Source organism: Notechis scutatus, chromosome 1 (genome assembly GCF_049901735.1).
Source record: "Notechis scutatus isolate UNSWTSFEM ecotype Mainland chromosome 1, rNotScu1.2, whole genome shotgun sequence".
Taxonomy (NCBI): Eukaryota; Metazoa; Chordata; class Lepidosauria; order Squamata; family Elapidae; genus Notechis; species Notechis scutatus.
In genome coordinates this window covers 35175504-35197525 of record NC_142009.1, presented here as the reverse complement: position 1 = coordinate 35197525, position 22022 = coordinate 35175504, and the positions used below count along the sequence as shown (strand labels likewise).

At 36.7% G+C, this 22022-nt stretch overlaps 1 protein-coding gene across 9 annotated transcripts in view; it reads left to right on the top strand.

Annotated features, from left to right (window-relative positions):
* Positions 1-22022, top strand: part of ASB3 (ankyrin repeat and SOCS box containing 3) — a 62195-nt gene that overhangs the window by 28256 nt on the left and 11917 nt on the right. For all 9 annotated transcript variants that reach the window (XM_087960850.1, XM_026676697.2, XM_087960839.1 and 6 more), the window contains 5 exons: positions 2078-2190; positions 3509-3644; positions 10699-10876; positions 16259-16456; positions 21466-21714. In XM_087960850.1, the coding sequence (XP_087816976.1) occupies positions 2078-2190; positions 3509-3644; positions 10699-10876; positions 16259-16456; positions 21466-21714 (874 nt within the window). The remainder of the gene's footprint in view (positions 1-2077; positions 2191-3508; positions 3645-10698; positions 10877-16258; positions 16457-21465; positions 21715-22022) is intronic.

The window sequence follows — 22022 nt, the reverse complement described above, 5'->3', positions numbered from 1 at the left end:
AGCAAAAACATATTCATTCCCCAATCTAGAAATTGGAGCCCTGACCAATGTGTAAAGTAGCTATGGTTGTTGGTCTGGCTTATAAAATACGATGGTAGAAAATACATAATAAACTCCCAAAAGTTCATTTTATACTGTGTGTAGGTATTAGTTAATCTTGAATTATGGAAAATATGCCTGGGTTTCAAATTATTTATTAAAAGAAAATTTGATGTTTTGATGTCTTTTTTTTGTTTCAAATGATAAAAGAAGAGTTGTGTTTGTTTGAAAAGAGAAACCTTTTTCAAAACTCCATTTAGAACAAAGCATTACAAGAGTGCTCTGAAAATCAGCCTGAAAGCCACAGGCTCTCAATTGAACCTGGCTTCGTCTAGAAATCCTGTCCAACATCTCTTTACTGCTATAGCTTTTGTAATTATTTGGGCTCAGCCGCAATAAAATCTATTTTCAAAGAGTTCCTGATTTTGCATCGTCTTGATGTGTGAAGATTTGGGATTATGGAGTTAATACATCAGTGGGAGAGACTAGTCTACATGGAGAATTAAAAGTGGTCAAGGCAAATTCTTGGCTTAATGTGAAATAGAAACTGCTTTGGCAGTGCAATAATCAGGCAAAAACCTGGAAAGAAATAATATATTCTCAGTTCTTTCTTTGTTCAACTTTTTAAGATCATGCAAGTTTCTTTAAAAATGCTGTCCTTCACAATGCCTTTTAAACTTTTCCACCTGTATACGATAGTAATGAACCTCCACAATTTATAAATTAACTGATTCATTAGAAGCACTTACCACTCTTGGACCTTGTATCTTCAATCATCTACTCACCACTTTTTCACTGTAATTTTGTAACTGTCCATGAAGCATATTTTTCATAGTATTCATCCTTCTTTTCCTAGAGTTATGAATTTATATTGCAATAGACGCATATCCATTATATATATAATGCAAACCATCCAGAGTCACCTTGCAGTGAGATGGATGGATGGCAAACTAACTAACTAACTATCCCACATGTGCTGTTTGCGTATATCAATTTCTCTGTTTTTCCCCCATTCTGTACCTCCTATCTCAATTCTGATCTGGAGACTCATCTGTCTCAATAAAATTTGCTGTATTGGAGGGAGTAGAATTAAAAAAACCTTTCCAATTACAAAAGTTCTACTACTGAGTTGAACATTGGGTGCAATCCACAGAATCTACTTGATTTCCAAGTGCATATCCAATATAGTATTTTCATAATATTTTTAAAAAAAGTTTTCATTTTCTTTTTGTGGGAGAGAATAGCACAGATAATATAAGCATTCAGGATTTTTTTTCATTTTAGAAAAATACGTTTTTGGTCTGTTTGCACATTTCATATAATATACAGTATATGCAAGATATTTAAATCTTGTTGCTGTCTGATCTTGAATTGCTGATGAAGCTACAGAAAATAATTGCAGTGATGCTGATGTTTCCAAAACGGCCTTAGCACGAATGAAAAACTACTGAATAATAATTGCATTTGTTGCCAGAGATGAGATCTATGACATGCTGTTAGGAAGATAAGTTAATATCTGTTTCCAGTTTTTTTAATTAACTGAAGGCCTAATGAAAGATGAATCTTAAATAGACTTTTAAAATAATATATGGTGGTCAAAATCAGCTGTCAAAGGGATGCTTTCTATAGTGTGGGAGCAATACAGAAAAAAAAAGAAAACAATTTCTTGTGAATCATAAAAATGGGCCTCCTTTAACTGGCATGTCTTCAGAAGGCCATCTCCCACATTTCTAAATAGTCTGATAAGTTCATAACAGAGATGAACTTTTAAATAGTAAGACCCTAAGCGGAAGGAAGGAAGGAAGGAAAGAAGGAAGGAAGGAATTCCAATGCTTCCTGCCAGATTCTTACAAGGAAACTCAATGGGGAAGCTGGCAGGAAGTTGGAAGTTGTTCCTGCTCCCACTGTTTTTGTTTTTGCCCGCTCTTGGTCATTCTTTTTCTCTGTTTAGGTAAGAAAATATGTCTGAAATGATGACCCAGAGGGGTATGGGTTGTCTAGTGTATAATAATAATAGCTTTTAACCCACTCTTTGAAGCTGTTGAAAACGAACATACTAATGTGATTAAGCTTCTCCTTCAATATGGAGCCAATATTAATGGATCCCACTGCTGGTCTGAATGGAATTCTTTGCACCAGGCTGCTTTTCAGGTAAGCTATAAATCCTTAATTTCATTTCCACGTGAATAAAAGTTTTACTCTTGTTCTCTTTATAGAACAGTTTGTGTAGTTTTTGCAAGCCATTTAATTTTTGATCTGTGACAGTGTAGTAAACTCAGTTTAAATGCAAATGACCATCCTCAATATGACAAGAGCTGAAGAGAGTATGAACAACACACATTTTAAATAATAAAAGTATTACATATATTTAAGAAATGATCAGATGTAACATGGGTCATAAATCTGTTATTGAACAATAATTCACTTGAAATAATTGTTTTATCCCATTACACTGAGACCTTCAAAGAAGTGGCATTTTGGTATTTAAAAGGTGAGCGCCTGCCTATGGTTCCTCGGATAGGCTCTCCATCTTTTTAGTTCTTTGGTGTAGAAGATTGCATTCTGACATTTACAATACCTTTATATTCCACAGTTCTAAATATGATAATAGTTTTAATAATGATTTCTTTGGATGGTGGCAGGCAGATCTTGTTGAAATCAACTGTAATACCCAGATATTCATGTACAAGTGGGAAAGGGCTTCTGTTTTCAGAAATCACTGTGCTTCCTTATCTTGATTCAGCCCTTTGTTTCTGATCGTGTCCTATTTTGAATGAAGAAACTGTTAAGGGAATTTGAGGGAGGAATTTAAAAAAACCCATTGTAGGAGCAAAATGTTGCAGTAACATCTCTGGATTTAAACCAGTGAGAATTCTAAGTAATGGGGAGTTTTTGACTGGAAGTTATACTTTATTTGACAAAACCCCTTTCATTTAATGCCTTTGTTTATTTATTTACCATGTATATCTTTAAGATCTTCCTGAGAGATTGTTAGACTTTTAGTCATCCCACATCAGTAAAAACTCAAATCCTGTTTTGATTTGATCTATTGCTTTGATTTTTTTAAGGTTTATAGCAAAACTGGCTCATTTCTTCAGTTACCCTATGTCCATCTAGTCTAATACCCCCCAAAATAATTTAAAATATCTTATAGAGACATTTTGTTTGTTTTTTCTCCCTTGAGAACTATTTTAAAAACTCTTTTGTAAACCAGTCTTTCACTTGAGCAAAATTAAATGTTACAAGAAACAAAAGGCTGCATTATAAAATGGCAGTCCTCTAAATTTGTTTTGGCTTACATTTTGCCAGTATCCCACTGTGTGTTTTCAGTTGTCACTGGTAATATTGTAATGGGCTAGCATCAGCTGAATTTAGCTTTAAGGGACCAAGGAACTGGCTACAAATAATAAAGTGGAAAAATTTCACTTCTGTAGCCATATTTAACAATCTATCTTTTCTCCCGTTTCAGAATTATTCTGAAATACTGAAAATACTCCTGGATGAAGGAGCCAACAAAGAATGTGTAGATGATTTTGGGATCACACCTTTATTTATTGCTGCACAATATGGAAAACTGGAATGCTTAAGGATACTTATATCATATGGTAATTTCTGCAAAACTACAGTCATCATGGCTTTCATTAGTAGAAGCTGTGGGTAAATTGTAGCAGATAGATTATACTATTAGCTCCTTATTTTCTGTTAAGACTTCTGATCTAGGGACTGATTGGCAGAATACAATGCCAATGTGAAAAACAGTTTGAGTGGTTTTATATTTCTTGTATGATGAGACCAAATGATATATCTATGGTCAACTTTCTATGACCTTCTCTCACATGGAATGGCTGGCAACTTCTCTATAACAAATCATATAATCATACCAAATCTATCCTAAAAACACTTTATAGATATAATGTCAAATAACATAGGCAAAAGAAAAAATAAAGGTATTCCTTGCTATCTAACTTTCTAAATATCCTATTATCGTATTTTGTCATCTAGCCACTGATAAAAAAGATCCCAAATTTCATAAAATTGTTTATCCTCTTGCTCTCTAATTTCAAGTGTCAATCTACTCATCTCAGCACATTCTAATATTTTCTTAATAATTTCTTCCTGTGATGGTATTTTCTCATTCTTCCAGTTTTTAGCAAATACAATCCTAGCCGCTGTTAACACATTTACAATCAGATATTTCAAATCTTTACTATATGTATCTGGTAAGATTCCCAATAAAAAGAACTCCGGTTTCAAATCTATACGTTTCTTTGTCATTTTTTCCAACCACATGCGAATTTTAGTCCAATATTTTTTGCGTCCTCACAAGTCCACCACATATGGTAATATGAGCCAGGTATCTGATGACATTTCCAGCATTTTTCAGATTTGTTCTTGAACATTCTTGCTATTCTTGTCGGGGGAAAGTGCCACCTGTAAAACATCTTATACAAATTTTCCTTATATGCTGTTGACATTGTCATTTTATAATTTTGAGACCACAATTTTTGCCATTTCTCTAAATCAATCCCATATCCAAAATTCTTCCCCCAAACAATCATAGTTTCTTTAACTTGTTCTTCTTCTAATTTAATTCCCAGTAAATAACCATATAATTTTTTAATCACCTTCTCATCAGTACCCATCAAGATCTTATCTAGATCAGTCTGTTTATCATAGAATCCTCTGTTTTAGAATCTTCATCATACCTTGAATGTATTTGCATATGAAAACCAATTCATCTTTATACCTTGTTCCTCTAAATTTTGTATCGATTTAAGTTCACCCTTTTCATCCAATAGTTCCCCATATCTAACTGTTTGTTCCTTCTTATAAATTATAGGATAGGAAAATGCTTCAATAGTCGATAACCAAACTGGAATTTTCAAATAACATTGTCTTTTTATCTTCTCCCAGTTTAACCACAAAGACTCCCGTATATAATGTCTTCTAAAATAACCCTGTGTTTTAGTTCCCTTATACCATAAAAAAGCATGCCAACCCAACAGCAAATCATGACCTTCTAATGTCAACAATCTAGTCTTTCTTAATGTTATCCATTCCTTAACCCACATCAAACTTGCAGCTTGATAGTACAATTCCCAATTGGGCAGGCCAAAACCTCCTCTAATTCTAGCATCTTGCAAAAGCTTTAGCTTTATTCTCGCTTTCTTACCTTGCCATATATACTTCAACATAATTTTATTTAAATCATCAAAATAGTCTTTTCCGAGCCTAATTGGTATTGTTTGAAACAGAAATAGGATTCTGGGTAAAATATTCATCTTAATTGTTGAAATTCTCCCTATTAATGACAATTGCAAGTTTTCCCATTTCTTCAAGTCTGTAGCTATCTGTTGTTTAAGTTTAATATAATTATTCTCTTTTAATGTGCTACATCTTGCTGTCAAATGTATCCCCAGATACTTGACCTTATTCGTAACTTGGATTTTCAACAGGTCTGCCAGTTCTTCTCTTTGTCTCAGTAGCATGTTCTTTGTTAAAATCTTTGTTTTGTCTTTATTTATTTTCAAACCAGCCACCTCACCATATATCTCTATCTTTTCCAATAACTTTGGAGCTGTTTCTAATGGATCTTCCAAAATAAAGGCTAAGTCATCAGCAAAGGCTTGCAGTTTGAATTCTTCCTTTTTAATTTTCATTCCTTTTATGCTTTTATCATCTCTAATATTTCTATTCAACACTTCCAAAGTCAGTACAAATAGCAAAGGAGATAGGGGACATCCTTGTCTTGTGCCTTTTCTTATATTGATAAAGTCTGTAAGTTCTCCCTCCATCATTACCTTTGCTGTCTGTTTATTGTATATGGCTTCTATTGCTTGGATAAATTTTCTGGTGAAACCCATCTGTTCCAATAGTAATAACATAAATCTCCAGTTCACGTTGTCAAATGCCTTTTGAGCATCTAGGAATATCAAAGCCATTTGCTTTTCAGGATGTGCCTCATAGTATTCTAAAGTATCCAAGATTACTCTCATATTGTCTCTAATTTGTCTCTTTGGCAAAAATCCATTTTGATCTGGGTGAATGAAATTATTTAAGTATTTTTTAAGTCTTTCTGCTAAAATTGAAGCAAAGATTTTATAGTCTGCATTTAATAAAGAAATAGGTCTATAGTTCTTAATTTGCAGTGGGTCAGCCTCTTCTTTTGGAATAAGTGTAATATAAGCCTCTGACCATGTTTTGGGTATCATCTTCTTTGTCATAGCTTCATTCATAACTTCTAGCAATGGAATGCTCAATGATTCTTGAAGTGTTTTATAGAATTCTGCCAGAAGCCCATCTGGACCTGGTGCTTTCCCATTATTTTGTTTTTTAAGTGCTTCAGTTAATTCCATCATTGTTATGTTGCTTTCTAGCATTTCTTCAGTCTCTTTAGGTATCTTCGGTAGGTTAGCATTCTGTAGATACTGTTTGACTTTTTCCTCGTCAATATTCTCTTGTTTATATAGTTGCCCATAGAAATCTCAAATAATTTCCTTTTTCTCCTTATTACCATAACAAACTTGGCCTTGATCATCTATTAACTTCAATATTTTTCTTGATTCTTTCTCCTTTCTCAACTTATATGCTAGCCATCTACCTGGTTTATTTGCATCTTCAAAATAATTCTGTTTAGCTTTTCTAATTTTCTGTGCCAATTCTTCTTTCTCTATTAATTCCATTTTATGTTTAGTTATATCCAACTTCAATTTAATTTCCTTTTTCTGTGGCATTTTCTGTAATTCTTTTTCAAGTCTTTTATACTCATCTTCCAAGGCCTTAGTGGCTTGCCTTTTCCTAATATTCTTTTTTCTTATATAATCTATTATCAAACCTCTAGCACATGCCTTCATTGTATCCCAAACATTCTGCGTTGAAGTATCTTATTTTTTATTTTCTCTAAAGAAAAAAGCCAATTCTTTCTCCATCCATTGTGTAAAATCTTTTTCCTTTAAGATAGTATTGTTTAATGTCCATCTCGATCTTTTTTTTTGTCCCTTCCATTTAATTGTCATTGGGCTATGATCTGCCCAAGTACTTATTTCAATATTTGTTTCTTGAATATTAGATATTAATTTTGTTGAGATCCAAATCATATCCAATCTGGACCATGATAAATGTCTATTTGAATAGAAAGTATATTGTTTAGCTTTAACATTTCTTTCTCTCCAAATGTCTTTTAAGGTTAATTCGTCTGTCATTTTAAAAAAAGATTTAGGGAGAGTCTTTCTATTTTGCTTTGTTGTTGTTGCTATATAGTCCAGTTTATTGTCCACAATTCCATTAAAGTCTCCCATCATAATTATATTAACATAGTCCAGTCCAGTTACTTTCATGTGTAATTTTTTTATAGAATTCTTCTTGTTTATCATTCGGAGCATAAATTGCAATCAAGAGTATTTTTATATTATTGTCCATTATTTCCACCATTAATACTCTTCCGTCTTCATCCGTATAAATCAATTTTGCTGGGATAACCTCTTTAATGTATAGAACCACTCCCCTTTTCTTACATTGAGTCAAAGAAGTAAATATTTTCCCTAATTTTGGCTGTACTAACAATTGTTCATGTTGTTTTTTGATATGTACTTCTTGTAGACAAATTATATCAAATTTTAATTTCTCTAATTTATGAAAGGTTTTCCTTCTTTTAACAGCTGAATTGAGTCCATTTATATTCATTGTAATCAATTTTTTTTCTTCCATGATTATGCTTTATATTTAGGTCTAACAGCTCTCGTGGATCTCACTTCACGCTGTTCTTTACTATCCACCTGTCCACCTACTGCACCTTCCTCTTTTTCAGTCTCCAGTTGTTCCTCTTGAAACTCAATTAATGAGACCTCTTTCTCTGCCTCTTCTTCTCTCCTTCCAAAAAATTCTGCGTGGAAAAGTTCTGCTTTCTCAATTGAATCGATTCTATATCTCCGTTCTTGCCACATAAACATTAATCCTTCTGGAATCAGCCATCTATAATTCACTTCCTTTTTCAATAGCATTTTGGTCAGGAATCGATATTCTCTTCTCGTCTCTCTCACTCTTCTGGGTATTTGTTTTAAAACCACAATCTCTTTGCCTTTGTATTTCAGTGTCTTCTCTCTTACAACTTGTAGAATTTGTGTTTTGATGGATTTTTTGGTAAATCTGACATGAACTTCCCTTGGTAATTTATTTCTCATCGCATATCTTGTAAAAACTCGATATACCTCATCTACTCCATCTATCATCTTTTCCTCTGTAATTTCCAAAGCATCCGCCAGAATTTCTATCATTATCGCAGCCAAATTTTGTCCTTTTTCTTCTATATTCTGAAATCTGAGATAGAATTCTGACCTCTCCATCTCCCACCTCAACATCCCACTTTTATCTTGTTCAACCACTGTTAATCTGCTGTCAATATTTCCAATCTTCTCCTCTCTTTGTTTACCTTCTTCCTCAATTTTTTGGAATCTCTCATCATACTTCACCATCATTTGTTGAATATTTTCCACTTTTTCATCAGTCTTCTCTGTTCTTTGTTCAATAGTGTCTATTTTTATCTTGAGATCTTGGATTCCTTGCATAATCATCTGTAAATTCACTTTTTCTTGTTCTTTATCTTGCTTCAACATTGTCTGAATTAAACGTTGTCCTCCAGCTGGTGGGGAGGCAGAGGTAGAAGTAGAAACGCCAGAAGATATGGGTTTCCTGCTCATTTTGATGCTTCAAAACCTTCCAATTCTTTTTAGCTTTTAATCCAACTGGTAAAATAGCCAATTATAATCCAAAATGGAAAAATCCAATAATAAAAAGCCCAATGACAAAAAGAAAGAAGGAGAAAAAGAAAAAGAAAAATCTTCAGGTTCTTCTAGACCCTAATCCAATTATGAAGTAGTCCACAATAAAAAATGAAAAATAGAAAAAAGAAAAAAGCCCAAAAAATAATAATAATAATTAGGAAGAAAAAAAAAAACAAAAATAAGGAAGAAAAAGAAGAAAAATTCCTTCAGCTTCTTCACACCTTAATCCAATTGGGAAATCTCAATAATAAAAAAAAGAAAAGAAAAGGCAGAGTGATCCAAAAATATAAATGGAAAAAGCAAAAAAAAAAAAAAAAAAAATCCCAGTAAAAATAAGGAGAAGAAAAGAAAAATAAAGAAAAAATTCTGAGGCTTTCCCTTTAAAATAAAAAGCAAAAATAAGAATATTACTAAAATTAAAGTTTACAGAGAGGCTGGTGAGTAGGGGTACTCAACTGAAAAAAGATAAGAAAACACACTGCACTTTATTATTTGTCCAAGGCTCTTATTATGACTGTCTTCTCCACAAGCTTCAAAGCCAAGCCTCAAGTGTTGAAATGTTGATAAGGGTCCAGGAAAGCACCTGTAATAATATTCTGCTGCGCTCTCCCTCTATCAAAGTAACCTTGAGAAGTAGTCTTCAGGGTTCTTCTCCAATTCAAATAAAATATTTTCAAGCCTCTAGTTGGCAGTGTTACAGTGTTTCTTAATACACCCCCCCCAGCCAGAAAAACATAGTTTAAATGGAGCCTCTGTCCTAAAAAGAAATCAAAATCAAAAAGGAGCATAAGAATATATAAGAGAAAATTCAGTCCGGTTAACTACAAAGTCACGCTGAAATCCACCCCCAAAAAAGTAAGGGAAAAAAAAAAATCCAAGCCTCAGTTTGACATCCCTTTAAAAACGCCGCTCATACAGTTTTGTCAAAAAAAATCTCACAGATTTCTTCTTATATTCAGAGTGTCCTTTCAAAACTCAGCAAATTAACAACAAAAAAAGAAGTTTCTCACCCAGCTGACACATTTAACTTTCAGCCTCTTCCTTTCCGGAGCTGTCCCGACTTCAGCAGCTATGGAGGCTGCCTCTCCGCCGCCAGCAAAAGGACTTCTCCCGGATCAAACCGGGACTTGCGATGTCCCTGGGATCCTGGGAATGTGTCCTTCACAGTCACCGTCTCTACGGGGCGGTTTAGGTCCGTTAGGACCGACCAGGGCGAAAATATCAGCTGCGATCTCGGAGCCCCGAGATTGCAGCTGTATCGCTGAAACGAAGCTCCGCCTTCTCCCACTGGCAACTTCTCATAGAACCTTAGGGTTCTACGGAATCCTAGTTAAGAAACTCTGGGGTAGACAATAAATAATTTAACCTGGGAATAGACAGTGATAATAGCCAAAAAACAGTGAGCAGTTTGGTCAAACATGAAGTAATTAGAATTATGGGATCTTATTTCTTGAGTCTTTTATCAGAAGTTATGTGCATTTTTGCTATAATGTTCATAGTCTGAATGTTAAATTTTGAATGTCTTTATAAATTTTACTGTGTTAAAATAAATGCCTAATGAACCTGGAAATAAGGATAATTCTGTCCCTATGACTGTTCTGGTGAGCAGTAAAGATCCAGCTGTTCTGTAGGGCTTTTGAAGAGAATAGAGTGATGAACATTGCTCCTGAGGGAAGTGAGGTTATAATGTTTGAATTGCATTTAATATCCTGTGTTTGGATAGAAATGGGTACATTGTTGATTTGTAGAAATCCCTAAAAGTTTCAGCAATCTTATTGTAATTTCAGTTCCTGTCTAAGCGTAGAGTATAAAAATAAGGTATAAAAATGAGCCATTGAAAATTATGAGCATTATCAAATTATTAAAATTCCCTTATCAGGAGCAAACATCAATTGTCAAGCAAAAGATCAAGCCACACCCCTCTTCATTGCGGCCCAGGAGGGCAATGACAAATGTGTGGAGCTGTTACTAGCCAAAGGAGCCGATCCAAACCTATACTGCAATGAAGAAGAATGGCAGCTACCTATTCATGCAGCAGCACAAATGGGACACAGCAAGTAGGTGATATGAAAAAAATTGCTCCTAGTTTCTGTTCAGCCTTGAGCTCCATAAAGGAAGAAAGATTGAGCATAAATTGTGAAATAAATTAATATAAGATATATTGAATAATGGAAATAAGACATTCCTACTTCTAACTATTTTCTAAGCAATATTAGAAATTATTTAATGTTTCAGAATTTTTACAGTTGATGAATCAGTTTTGTATCTGCTCTGATTTTGATTGGTAGTAAAACCAATTTTACTTAAAATGTTTTTCTAATATATTTCACTTTCTTCATTGTTTTTTATATATTTATGATTTAAAATGTCTTTGTAAGTAGCTCAGGTTAGACATTTTCTAATGTAATATGTGGGATCTTAGTAAAAAAGTTTATTTTTTACAAAATATAAAATATTTTATAATATATAAATATTTAATATAAACTAATAAAATATTCATATAAAAATTCAAAAGTTGATATTTCTCTGAAATGAGTCAGGGTATCATGGCTACTTTAATGATTTCTGAATGACCCAAATTGTCCTTGAGAATTCCAGAAAACAGCAATGTTTGGATTGAAAATTTTAGGCCCTCAATCTCATGCTTTTAATCAGAACCAAAAGAACAAACCAACAGTTTGTTGTGAGGCATTGACACAATAGGGCGAAAAGCAGGATAAAGAAAAAGAAACTGTTGTATGAATGGACGTTGCCTTCTTCCTTTAGGGAGTGGATGTTCAACCCTTTGGCTTACCTGGGAAGAGGAATTGTCCGGGGATGCATATAAAATCTGTAATATAGTTAATGTAATATAAATAATGGGGGTGTGATGGCTCAGTGGTTAAAGAGGCTGAGCCCAGGTTTGAGATCCGGTGTTGTGTGACACAGTGAGCTCCCATTACTTGCCCCAGTCCTGCCCACCTAGCAGTTGAAAAGCATGCAAATACGAATAAATAAATAGGTCCATCATCACCCTCATCATCATCATATATTGTCATTGTACATATTTATACACAGTATACACATACAACGAAATTCACATAACACTTCGGTGGGAAGGTAACAGCGTTCCATGCAGTTTAGTTTATAATCATTCTGACCACATGACCACAGAAATGTGTCTGAACATGCAGTCTCCCTGGGCTAAGAAACATAGATAAGCACTGCTCCCTAGAGTGAGACATAACTGGATGGAGAAACCTTTAAGTTTACCCAAATAACAAACTTCCATTATTTTTTATTTTCTTGTGGGACCGCATTACTAGCAGTCTCATGCAGTGCATGGGCTACGAGGTGGATATGCCTACTTTGAGGTATTTGATGTACCTTCATATATCTGTGAACCAAATGGGAAAGTTACATTCGGTAAATTATGAAAAAAAAATCTTCTATAGATAATCACCTAGCAACAGAGAAAACTATAAACCTTTAAGAATATAGAAAGCAGCTTTTCATCAAATCAGGTTATTTGTCCACTGCTAACTCTGAGAAGCAGCAGCTTTCTACTAGTACCAAAACACTTTCTTTCCCATTTCCCGACACTTCATTTTTTAAATTAGAGCTGTCAGAAATTGGACCATCTGCATGCAGAGCAGGTTCTGTGCTTCTCAAATGTGCTTACAGGAATCACAGAAGCAGTCTAAATGGTTGAAAATGCCAATGCATCCTTTATGCAAGAAATAATGGGTTATTATTGTTATTATTGACCTGGCTTTTTCTCGGGCTTTGGGACAGATGGATGTTTAAGCCCCTGTTAGATGAATTTTTCATTTATTTGTTTGGACTATTCTTATTTCAATTTCTGTATTTTTCTTTGATAGTAAGCTGCCCTAAGTAACCAGGACTTGGGCAGCTTTTAAATCTGTCTGTCTGTCTGTCTGTCTGTCTGTCTGTCTGTCTGTCTAAATAATCATGAGGATAATATTACGATCAGAGTTTGTGACAGTCATTAAGTGAAGCATCCATGTGATTGCTTCACTTTGGACCATCCATCCCTGCTTTTTGTGATGTGTTTGTTAAACAAATGTGCAGGATATTACATGGTGTGCCTCACAGGTTCCTGGGAACCCCCAAGACCTCCCCCAGCCTATGAGTCAGCTGGTGCTTTGCTTCCTGCACCTCACAGTGCTGCCCCGCTGGGCCCCAAACCCTCCTCCTCCTCACCCCATTTTACCCATTGCATACTTACCTAGCAAAGGTCTTTGGAACTCAGTTAGGGAAGCAAAGCAAGCTGCTTTGTTGCTGGGCTGCCCAGCGCAATCCCAGGAGCAGCTGCTGTTATCTAAGCTGCTGAAAATTGTGGCAGCTGAGAAGATGGTGGCTGCTTCTGGGATCTCACTGTGCAGCCCATCAACAAAGCGGTTTGCTTTGTTTCCCTAACCTGAATGGAGTTCCTGGAGAGCTTCAAAAAGTGAGCACAAGAGTGACGTGAAAAATGTGGAGTCTGGTGGATGGGTTAGATGCAGGGGTCCCCAACCACCGGTCCCCAGACCGGTACCGGTCCGTGGAACAATTTCTACCGGGCCGCCGGTTTGCTGGGCGCCGCCATCTTGTTTTGATGAAAAAGTGCTTCCAGTGAGCTTTTTCAGGTAGAAAGCGGCGTTTGGGTGCTGAAAGAATCCTCGCGCCTTAGTTTCATCGAGGGGGGGCGGCTTCGAACAAAACTAAGGCGCGAGGATTCTTTCAGCACGCATGGCAAGGTGAGCCGAGCGACCGTCCCAAAGCCGTCGCGAAGCCCATCGACACAGGTACAAAGGAGGAGTTGAAGGTGGCGGGGAGAAGTGGGGGACGGCTGGCTGGCCATTCGCTCGGCTCGCCTTGCCATGCATGCTGATGCCGGTACCGGGCCACGGATGATTTTGTGATGCTGGTACCGGGCCGCGGATGATTTTGTGATGCCGGTACCGGGCCGCGGCACAAAAAAGGTTGGGGGCCACTGGGTTAGAGGGAGATAGGTGGGGGTTCTGCAGCATCCCTGTGCTGGTCCAAATGGCAAATGACTTTGGGGATGCTGCAGTACCTGTAACTTTGGGACCATGTTGTTAGCTTTTTTGGGGGGGGGGGAGCCTGCCATAACTTTGAACGGTTGCTAAGCAACTGGTTGTAGGTTGAGGACAACCTCAACTTAAAACCAGTTGAATTTTGTGTTAAATTTGTGTTTTGGAGAAACATTCGGACTACCATGGCTTAAAATAAAGTACGGTAGAATAGAAGCAACCCCAGTTAGGAAAAAAATACAAATACATTTGCATAAAAATAAAAAATACACAGCTTAAAATCATTGTTTCATAATTTCAGGACAACTAAAAAACCCAAAGCTACAATAGTAAGAATAAAAAAATGAAAAACATAATATAAATAGTTATGACTAAGAATCACGATCTCATATGCATCCAGCCTTTGCTAACTTCTGGAAAATTATTACTGGAGGCACCAGTTTAATATCTGGAGCGTTTCTTAAGCTTGGCAACTTTGAGATGTGTGGATTTCAACTTCCAGAATTCCCTAGCCACCCATGGGGAATTCTGGGAGTTGAAGTTTACACATCTTAATATTTCTAAGTATGATAAATACATCTAGTGGACACCTGTTCCAAAGAATAATTGTTGAAAAGCAATGCTTTCTAGCCTCAGCTCCCCCCATCTCCTGAAATTGCACTATAAACAATATCTAATGGGACAAACTTCCTTTCCTTTTAATTTAAAATATCTGTCCCAGCTTTGCTATGACATATGGGGTAATTTTATTGGGTTCCTCCTCAAAGATATTTTATATAATGCAAAATAGGCAATCTTTTCAACAGCAAGATTTCTTTCCTCCAGGCTATGTATGGATTACCTCTAAATTCCAGGGTAGTGAAGGAAATGTGGTTTTGGGATGAAGGAAGTTTAAAGTCTTACAGCTTTCTGTAAACAGTTCTGGCTTTATATCATAATTTTGGCTGCATATGTCTGGAATGCTGTTTTAATGAACATACCAAGCTGCGGAACTTGGGTAGATAAAAAGAAGGGCTATCAGGGAAGAGAAAATAGATTTAAAAATAAAATAGATCTCTGTCACAATGTATTAAAATTTAGATTTATCTTTGTAGTAGCTTTAAAAAATCAGTAAGATTTCTTTACTGTAAAAGCTTGTTCCCAAAACCTAGGTGCTATTTAAGTTTTTAAAAAAGTAAAGAAGCATTATTTATAGAGTATGGTTACCTCAGCTTCTCCCTCTGCTGGAAAAGGAAAAGTTCTGCTCTTTCTAAAATTTGGGGGCAAAATTCCAAAATTTGAATTGAGACTGGGAAAACCATGCCAAACTAGATTAATGTGCCAAACTAGATAGCTGAAGAACTGGGGACATCTGTTTAAACAGGTGGCTTGTTTAACATTGCACTGGCTTTTGATTTATATTTCTTTGTGGTGCTAAAGTCTAATGTTATTTCTCTGATGAATTGAGCATGTAACCTCATCAGGTTGCCTATGGAGATTCCAAATCTTCTCTGGAATGATTATGTAATCTTTAATATTAATTTGAAATACCTAACCTGTCTTCTGTTTTCTCTCAGAATGAGAAACAGCATCTTGCCTGCATTATCTTTTGTATTTTTCCTTTCAGTCAGCTATATTACTGCAATCTGAACAGGCCTGTCATTTATCTTTCACATTCATCATTTTGATTTTTAAAAAATTAAACAGGAATACATTTTATCATTTCTGTTTTTAAGATAAAATTTGGTTGTATTTTTTTCTGGTGAGATTGGTCTATCACCCAAGGAGAGGAAGGGTGGATAATCCAGCTACATGCCTACATGCTAGATGGCCAGGATTACTGCAATTATTTTGCTTGTTTGGTTTTTTTAAATCAGTTAATTGCTAAAAAGGCAACACTGGTTTGAGAGTCCTATTTCTCACACACATTAAAATTACACAGAGGACTCAAGATGAAATGTTGCCATTCCAAAGCAAAAGATGGGCCTAGAGGAATCATATCTGAAAGAAAAGGTTTGAAACCTTCAACTTTTTACCATATGGGCTCAGTTATCCACTATGGAAGCCCTTGAACCAAGCTCAACTGCTATTAACAGCCTGAATGAAATTATACAGTGTTCTTGGCAGCAAAATTGAGGCTACTTGCCACTACCTTTTCTGGGACTTTAACCAATGTATCTTGTCTCAGCGCTGATATTTTTTAAAGGTCTCCTATCCATTAGGTGGAACCCTACTTAGTTTTATAATCCAGATGAGATCAGCCAGTTCTTATCATTTGCTGAGATTTCAATTTTATATAGAACACATTAAAAGATAGCAAATATGGTTTTTGTTTTAAGGTCAGGAAAATGATGTTTTCATCTGTAAGATACATAATGAAGATTTTTTTGCTTGCACAGTAACATCCATTTTATATTTTTGCAGCATATTGCGCATGCTAATACCAGTTACTGACCGGGTTTGTGGTAGTGCTGAAGGCAAAGTGAGTCCTGTCTACTCTGCGATCTACAGCGGTCAGGAAATTTGCTTGGAACTTTTGCTTAAAGAAGGTTACAGTCCGGATGCTCAGTCTTGTCCTGTTTTTGGCTGCAAATCGCCAATGTATCTTGCTTTTCAAAAAAGGTGCGTATGTTCTTTGCAATGATCATAGGACAAGAAAGTTATTGGAACTATAAACCTGTGGTGGACGGGCAGCCAATAAATTTTAAAAATAAACAAACAGCCTAGCACACAAGGTGAATATTATGGGAGCAGTAACTGGTTTGTATTAAAGGTTTTTCAAACTTTCTGCTTTGAGATAATATTTCAACTTTAGTGTGCCTGTTAAAGTGGATGCTCGGGAATGCCTTAGAGTAGCACTACACAAACATATTGGCCTTAGGACCCCTTTACATTCTTAAAAATGATTGACGATTCCAAAGAGCTTTTGTTTATGTGGGTTTTATCTTGCAATATTTATTGTATTAGAAATTAAAACTGGCAAATGTTAAAACATTTATTTGACTTTGTGACATCTGTAAAGGTCTCAGGGACCCCTGGGGGTTCCCAGACCTCATTTTGAGAACATACAGCTTCACATTTCAGGAGAAATCAGCCAATATGGGAAGGTGAAATAGTTTGGGGAAGCTTCTCTGCTGTTATTGATTCTTTTTATGGAACTGTTATTAAACTAAGGAATCTTGTTCTCCATATTAGATTACAATATTTCCCATATCACGTGAGCCCTCCACAAGAGTACAATTTTGTACTCTTGTGGAGGGTTCAAATGACATAGGAAACTTGTTGACAAACTCTGAAATGCTTTTTACTAAATGAAAAGGTAAAGAATTAGGGCCACAAAGTTGAGAGATTTGTTATGCTTCGCTTGTTATACTTCTACAAGCAGTTGAGGAGAATCATAATAAAAAAACTTTGGCATCCACTGCCAGTCAAATAAATTCATGTACAAGAGAGCTGTTAACAGGTTTGATCTAATGGTTAAGTCATCAGGCTAGAAACTGGGAGACTGTTAGTTCTAGTACTGCCTTAGCCATGAAAGCCAGCTGGATGTCCTTGGGCCAATCATTCTCCCTTAGCCCAACTCATTTCACAAGTTTGCTGTTGGGGGGGAACAATAGGAGGAAGAAGGTTGCATATGTTTACTTTCTTAAGTTTATAAATAAAATAATAAAGCTGGATAAAGAAATAAAAAGAAGGAAACAAATACATAAATGTACAGTATATTATTGATTATTGGCATTATAAAATATTTATATATTTATGAAATATTTCAGTAAAATAAATTTCAAAGCCATGTCTTGAATTTATTTGACTGGAACACTTATAACACACCATATATTTGGTAATCAAATTAAATATTTCTGTTCAATTACTCTTGGAAAGGTTTTAAGAATTATTTACATGTTACGCATATTTTATTCACAAATTGTTAAACAGGCTTTTAAGTGGATTTAGAATAATGAAAAAAAAAATCCAGGAAAATAAATTGAGTTCATCTCTTTGCAAACTTTAATATCACTGCTTTACTCTCTGCTACTCGTTATTGACCCTTCATCCTATGGTTATGAAGCAAAGATTATGTAAAATGAATTTTTTATTTTCAATACTGCTTTCTCTTCTTTTAGCAGAACATTTGCTCTAAACTGCTAAATCACACTTTCAGAGTTGCCTAGGTATAAGCCTAGCTAGACTTAGTTGGACATATTTCTAAGCATCCAGAAATCCCAGTACTAGGTCATCTCTAGGCACATAACATCCTTGTAAAAAAATCTTTAAGGGGTATTGTTCCCTTTGAGCAGAATTTTTCTTTGTTATAATTATTTTTGAAAGCTGTGTCTCATGAGCATTTGATATGATTTATGAAATTGAATGAAATGATTCTTTTTACATTTTTTTTGCTCAGAATGGCTGTTTTGTAACATGCATGTTATTAAGATGCTAATTTGCATTCTTCAGGGACATCCGTTGCATTTAATTTACAGAGGGTTAGTTGAAACATTTGTTGAACATCAAGTTTCCCATATTCTACTTTGAAATAAGAGAGCCATTTTGAAATATGTTCAAACAGATATTGCTAATCCAGTATTTCCTGGCTATATCTTTTTCTGTAATGTCTGCTTTGCTGAAACTCTTCAGTGATAAGATGATTTGACAATTTGCCAATAATAATTTGTGAAAAATGAGGTAGTGGGAAGATAAAATTGAGAACATTCAAGTCCTATCTCTATCATACTGTGTTTACTACCGTGTTTCTCACATAATAAGGCCGGGCCTTATTTTTTTTTTGAGCCCCGAAAAAACGGCTAGACCGTCTTTTCGGGGGTAACTTAATTTCCCCCTTTCATCCTCATCTAGAGCGCCCGCTGGCAGCCTCGCCACCAGCCGCTCCTAACGGGCGATCATGGCGAAGCGCAGAGAGCTCCCTACTCCCACCAAACACCTTTGCTGCAGACCCAAGACCTTTGGCACCTGCCGCTGTTGCTTTCCCTTCTGCCCATTCCGCTGCCGTTTGGAGTGCCGTTGGAGCTGCTGCCGCCGTTTGGAGCTGCCTCTGCCATTTGGAGCCGCCGCCATTTGGAGTGCCATTGGAGCTGCTGCCGCCGTTTGGAGCTGCCTCTGCCGTTTGAAACTGCCGCTTCCGCGTTTGGAGCACTGCCGCTGTTTGGAGCACCACCGCCACTCCAAACACGGCGGCAGCTCCAAACACGGAAGCGGCAGCTCCAAACGTGACGGCGGCACTCCAAACGGCGGCGGCAGCTCCAAACACGGAAGCGGAGCCGCTGCCGCCGTTTGGAGTGCCGCCGTCACGTTTGGAGCTGCCGCTTCCGTGTTTGGAGCTGCTGCCGTGTTTGGAGTGGCGGTGGTGCTCCAAACAGCGGTAGTGCTCCAAACGCGGAAGTGGCAGCTTCAAACGGCGGCGGCGGCTCCAAACGGCAGAGGCAGCTCCAAACGGCGGCAGCAGCTCCAACGGCACTCCAAACGGCGGCGGCGGCTCCAAACGGCGGCAGCAGCTCCAACGGCACTCCAAACGGCGGTGGCAGCTCCAACGGCACTCCAAATGGCAAGTCCCCCCACCCTTCCCCTATTTTGCATGTTTTAAACTAGGCCTAAATTTGGGGGGAGGGGCTTAATTTGATTTTATGCCTAGAAAACATGCTGGGTCTTCCTATTGGTGGAGGCCGTATTGTTGGAGAAACACGGTATATAATGCATGACAAGGTATACAGTTGTAATGTACTATAACCACTGAACTGATCTTTGCGAGAAAGCGCTGAAAGTGAAGAACAAGGAGGCAACTGTTTTTTTGTACTTACAACTCACTCTATGTGTTGAAGTGTAAAGCACATCTTTTTATTTCTAGTGCTAAGAGATGAGAGCTGTTGCTTATGTAAGCAAAGCAGCAGCATCTGCACAAAAGAGGAATATATTGGCAGATTCATGGCAGATTCCAGAGTTTCGAGAAACATTTTAAAATATCTAACTGATGTAAAAGAAGATGAAGTAGAATGGAATGTTCTGAACAGGTCCTTCAGATTATATTTGTGTTTCCTATTTTAGCAATAGCACCCTTAGTTGAAGGTATAAGTTGTGATTAATGCATTTTTTTCTCTCTCTCTCCCTCTCTCGCATATATACATGAGCAAACGCTTTATCGACAAATTTAGAAAATACTGTGAATCCACCAAAGGATTTGATAAGCCAAATTCCTGGCCTCCACATGCATTTGGAGACCGTTGTCTACTGCCCTGCTCAGTCTGCCCTGTTTAGCACACCAAGGGGACTTAGTGGTTTTCAAAGTAACGTAGAGCTTTTTAGAGAGCTCTGTGTTAGAAAGATTGTTGCAGACAGAAACTCACCCCTCAGATCATGTTTAGCTACCTCTATGGATCATTCATTGAAATATTCTACTGGACTGGCATTTGTATTCAAAGAGATCAACTAATTTCATGGATGGTGTAGAGAGGTCCAGCCATTGACCTAGTGCTATTTAATAAGTCGGAATTAATCAGCTATCTAGCAAATTAACTGACTGATAGGTTGCAGGTTAATTTCTGGAAAATTTGTTTGAATAAATACTATGTTAACATTTTTAATATGATGATTTGTTGCACAGTCAGCCAGATGTTCAGACTGGATTTGGCATTTTGTCTACCTGTTGAGTCATTTCCAAGGGATAGGCAGATGTGGATGTTTATGGTATTACACATATTGTCACACCACTTTCATATATTTTGTTTAGCATGTCTGAAGCAGACTACTATCACTGAATTTTAATACATGGTCATGGTGTCCAGTATTACTTCATATGCCACGGTGAGTGTCTTGAATTGGGCTATGAAAGCAATTGGACAGTTGATCATTGTATCAAGGCATTAATGCAGGAAGGTGTACAGTTTAAGATGAAATCAACAGAATAATGAGCTGCAGAGAGTTTTAGTTTGGTTTTTCTATGCACAATCACACATATTGTCACAGGATGAGAGATGTTCTGAGTAAAGCTGCCTTTTGCAATTGGCTTGATGGTGAATTTGCCAATGCCGATGCACCCAAGGCACTTATTACTATTTGCTTTGCTTTGCTTTGCTTTTGCCACGCTAGCCACTCTTCTGTTACTTCTAATTCTGGTTGCTGTTCTTTTCAGAACTGGTCCATTTGTTTCAAATATCCTCCTCTTGTTGGTCTGTAAGAATATCTGCATTCTTTGTTTTCAGTCACAGTATATTTATGATGTTGAACACCTTTTCTTCCAGTAGTTTGAAGCTGTGGATCCTGGTTGCTCAGCCAACAGTTCAGAGTGCAGTAGTCCATTTTTCACTAGATGTCCAGGAACTCCAAATTTCTAGCTTGGTCCTTATTAACCCAGATGAAGACTGACCCAATATGGATTTATGTCTCACCATATTTTTTAAGGGGGAAACACTGTATGTCTGACTCCTCTAATGAGACCTGTCCAGTGTGGTCGAACCTCTGGCATAGTTGTCATCTTCCTCAGAGCACACAAGCCCCACAACCATGTCAAGTAGTATCTCACTGGGGTTATTATTAAATTTATTTGCTGCCCATCTAACCACAAGGCAACTCTGAGTGGCTTGCAAAGTGTAACATGTATATGTCTTGTACATTTCTTGCAGAAGTGAAATAATTCTCATTCTTCTGAAATATGGAATCAAAATTCTTGAAATAGATTTAGGCCTCTGCCTGCTACATAGAAGATACAATCTCTTTCGGCATTTCTTGAGGAAGGATTGCACGCTCCCATGTCAGCTGAACCTAGTAGAATTTTCAAAGTGTGCAGTCATTGCTGGAAATGACTACAGAGAATGGCTGCCCTCACTCTTGCTAGCTGGGTTTAATCCTGTGAATCTTCTCTTTCGTGACTGGTAAGCAAGACAATATAGGCACATAAGTATACTGTAATATTGTGTATGCATACTGGTATGCTGCTAAACGTTTTAAGAAACAGCTCTGCTGGCTCCATTGCTACTACTGTGGAACAGCTGATTAATGTACTAGGTGTTGAGGCTCACCTCTTATGTGAATCAGCTCACAAAAATAAAAAAAACATCAATTGGCTCAGCAAACTGACTCCAGCTCACCACTGTGTAAATATGTTTACATATATCTCTTTGTAGGCATACCGATATCTGTTCATTCATGCATCCATATATTTTATATCATAGGAATTGCT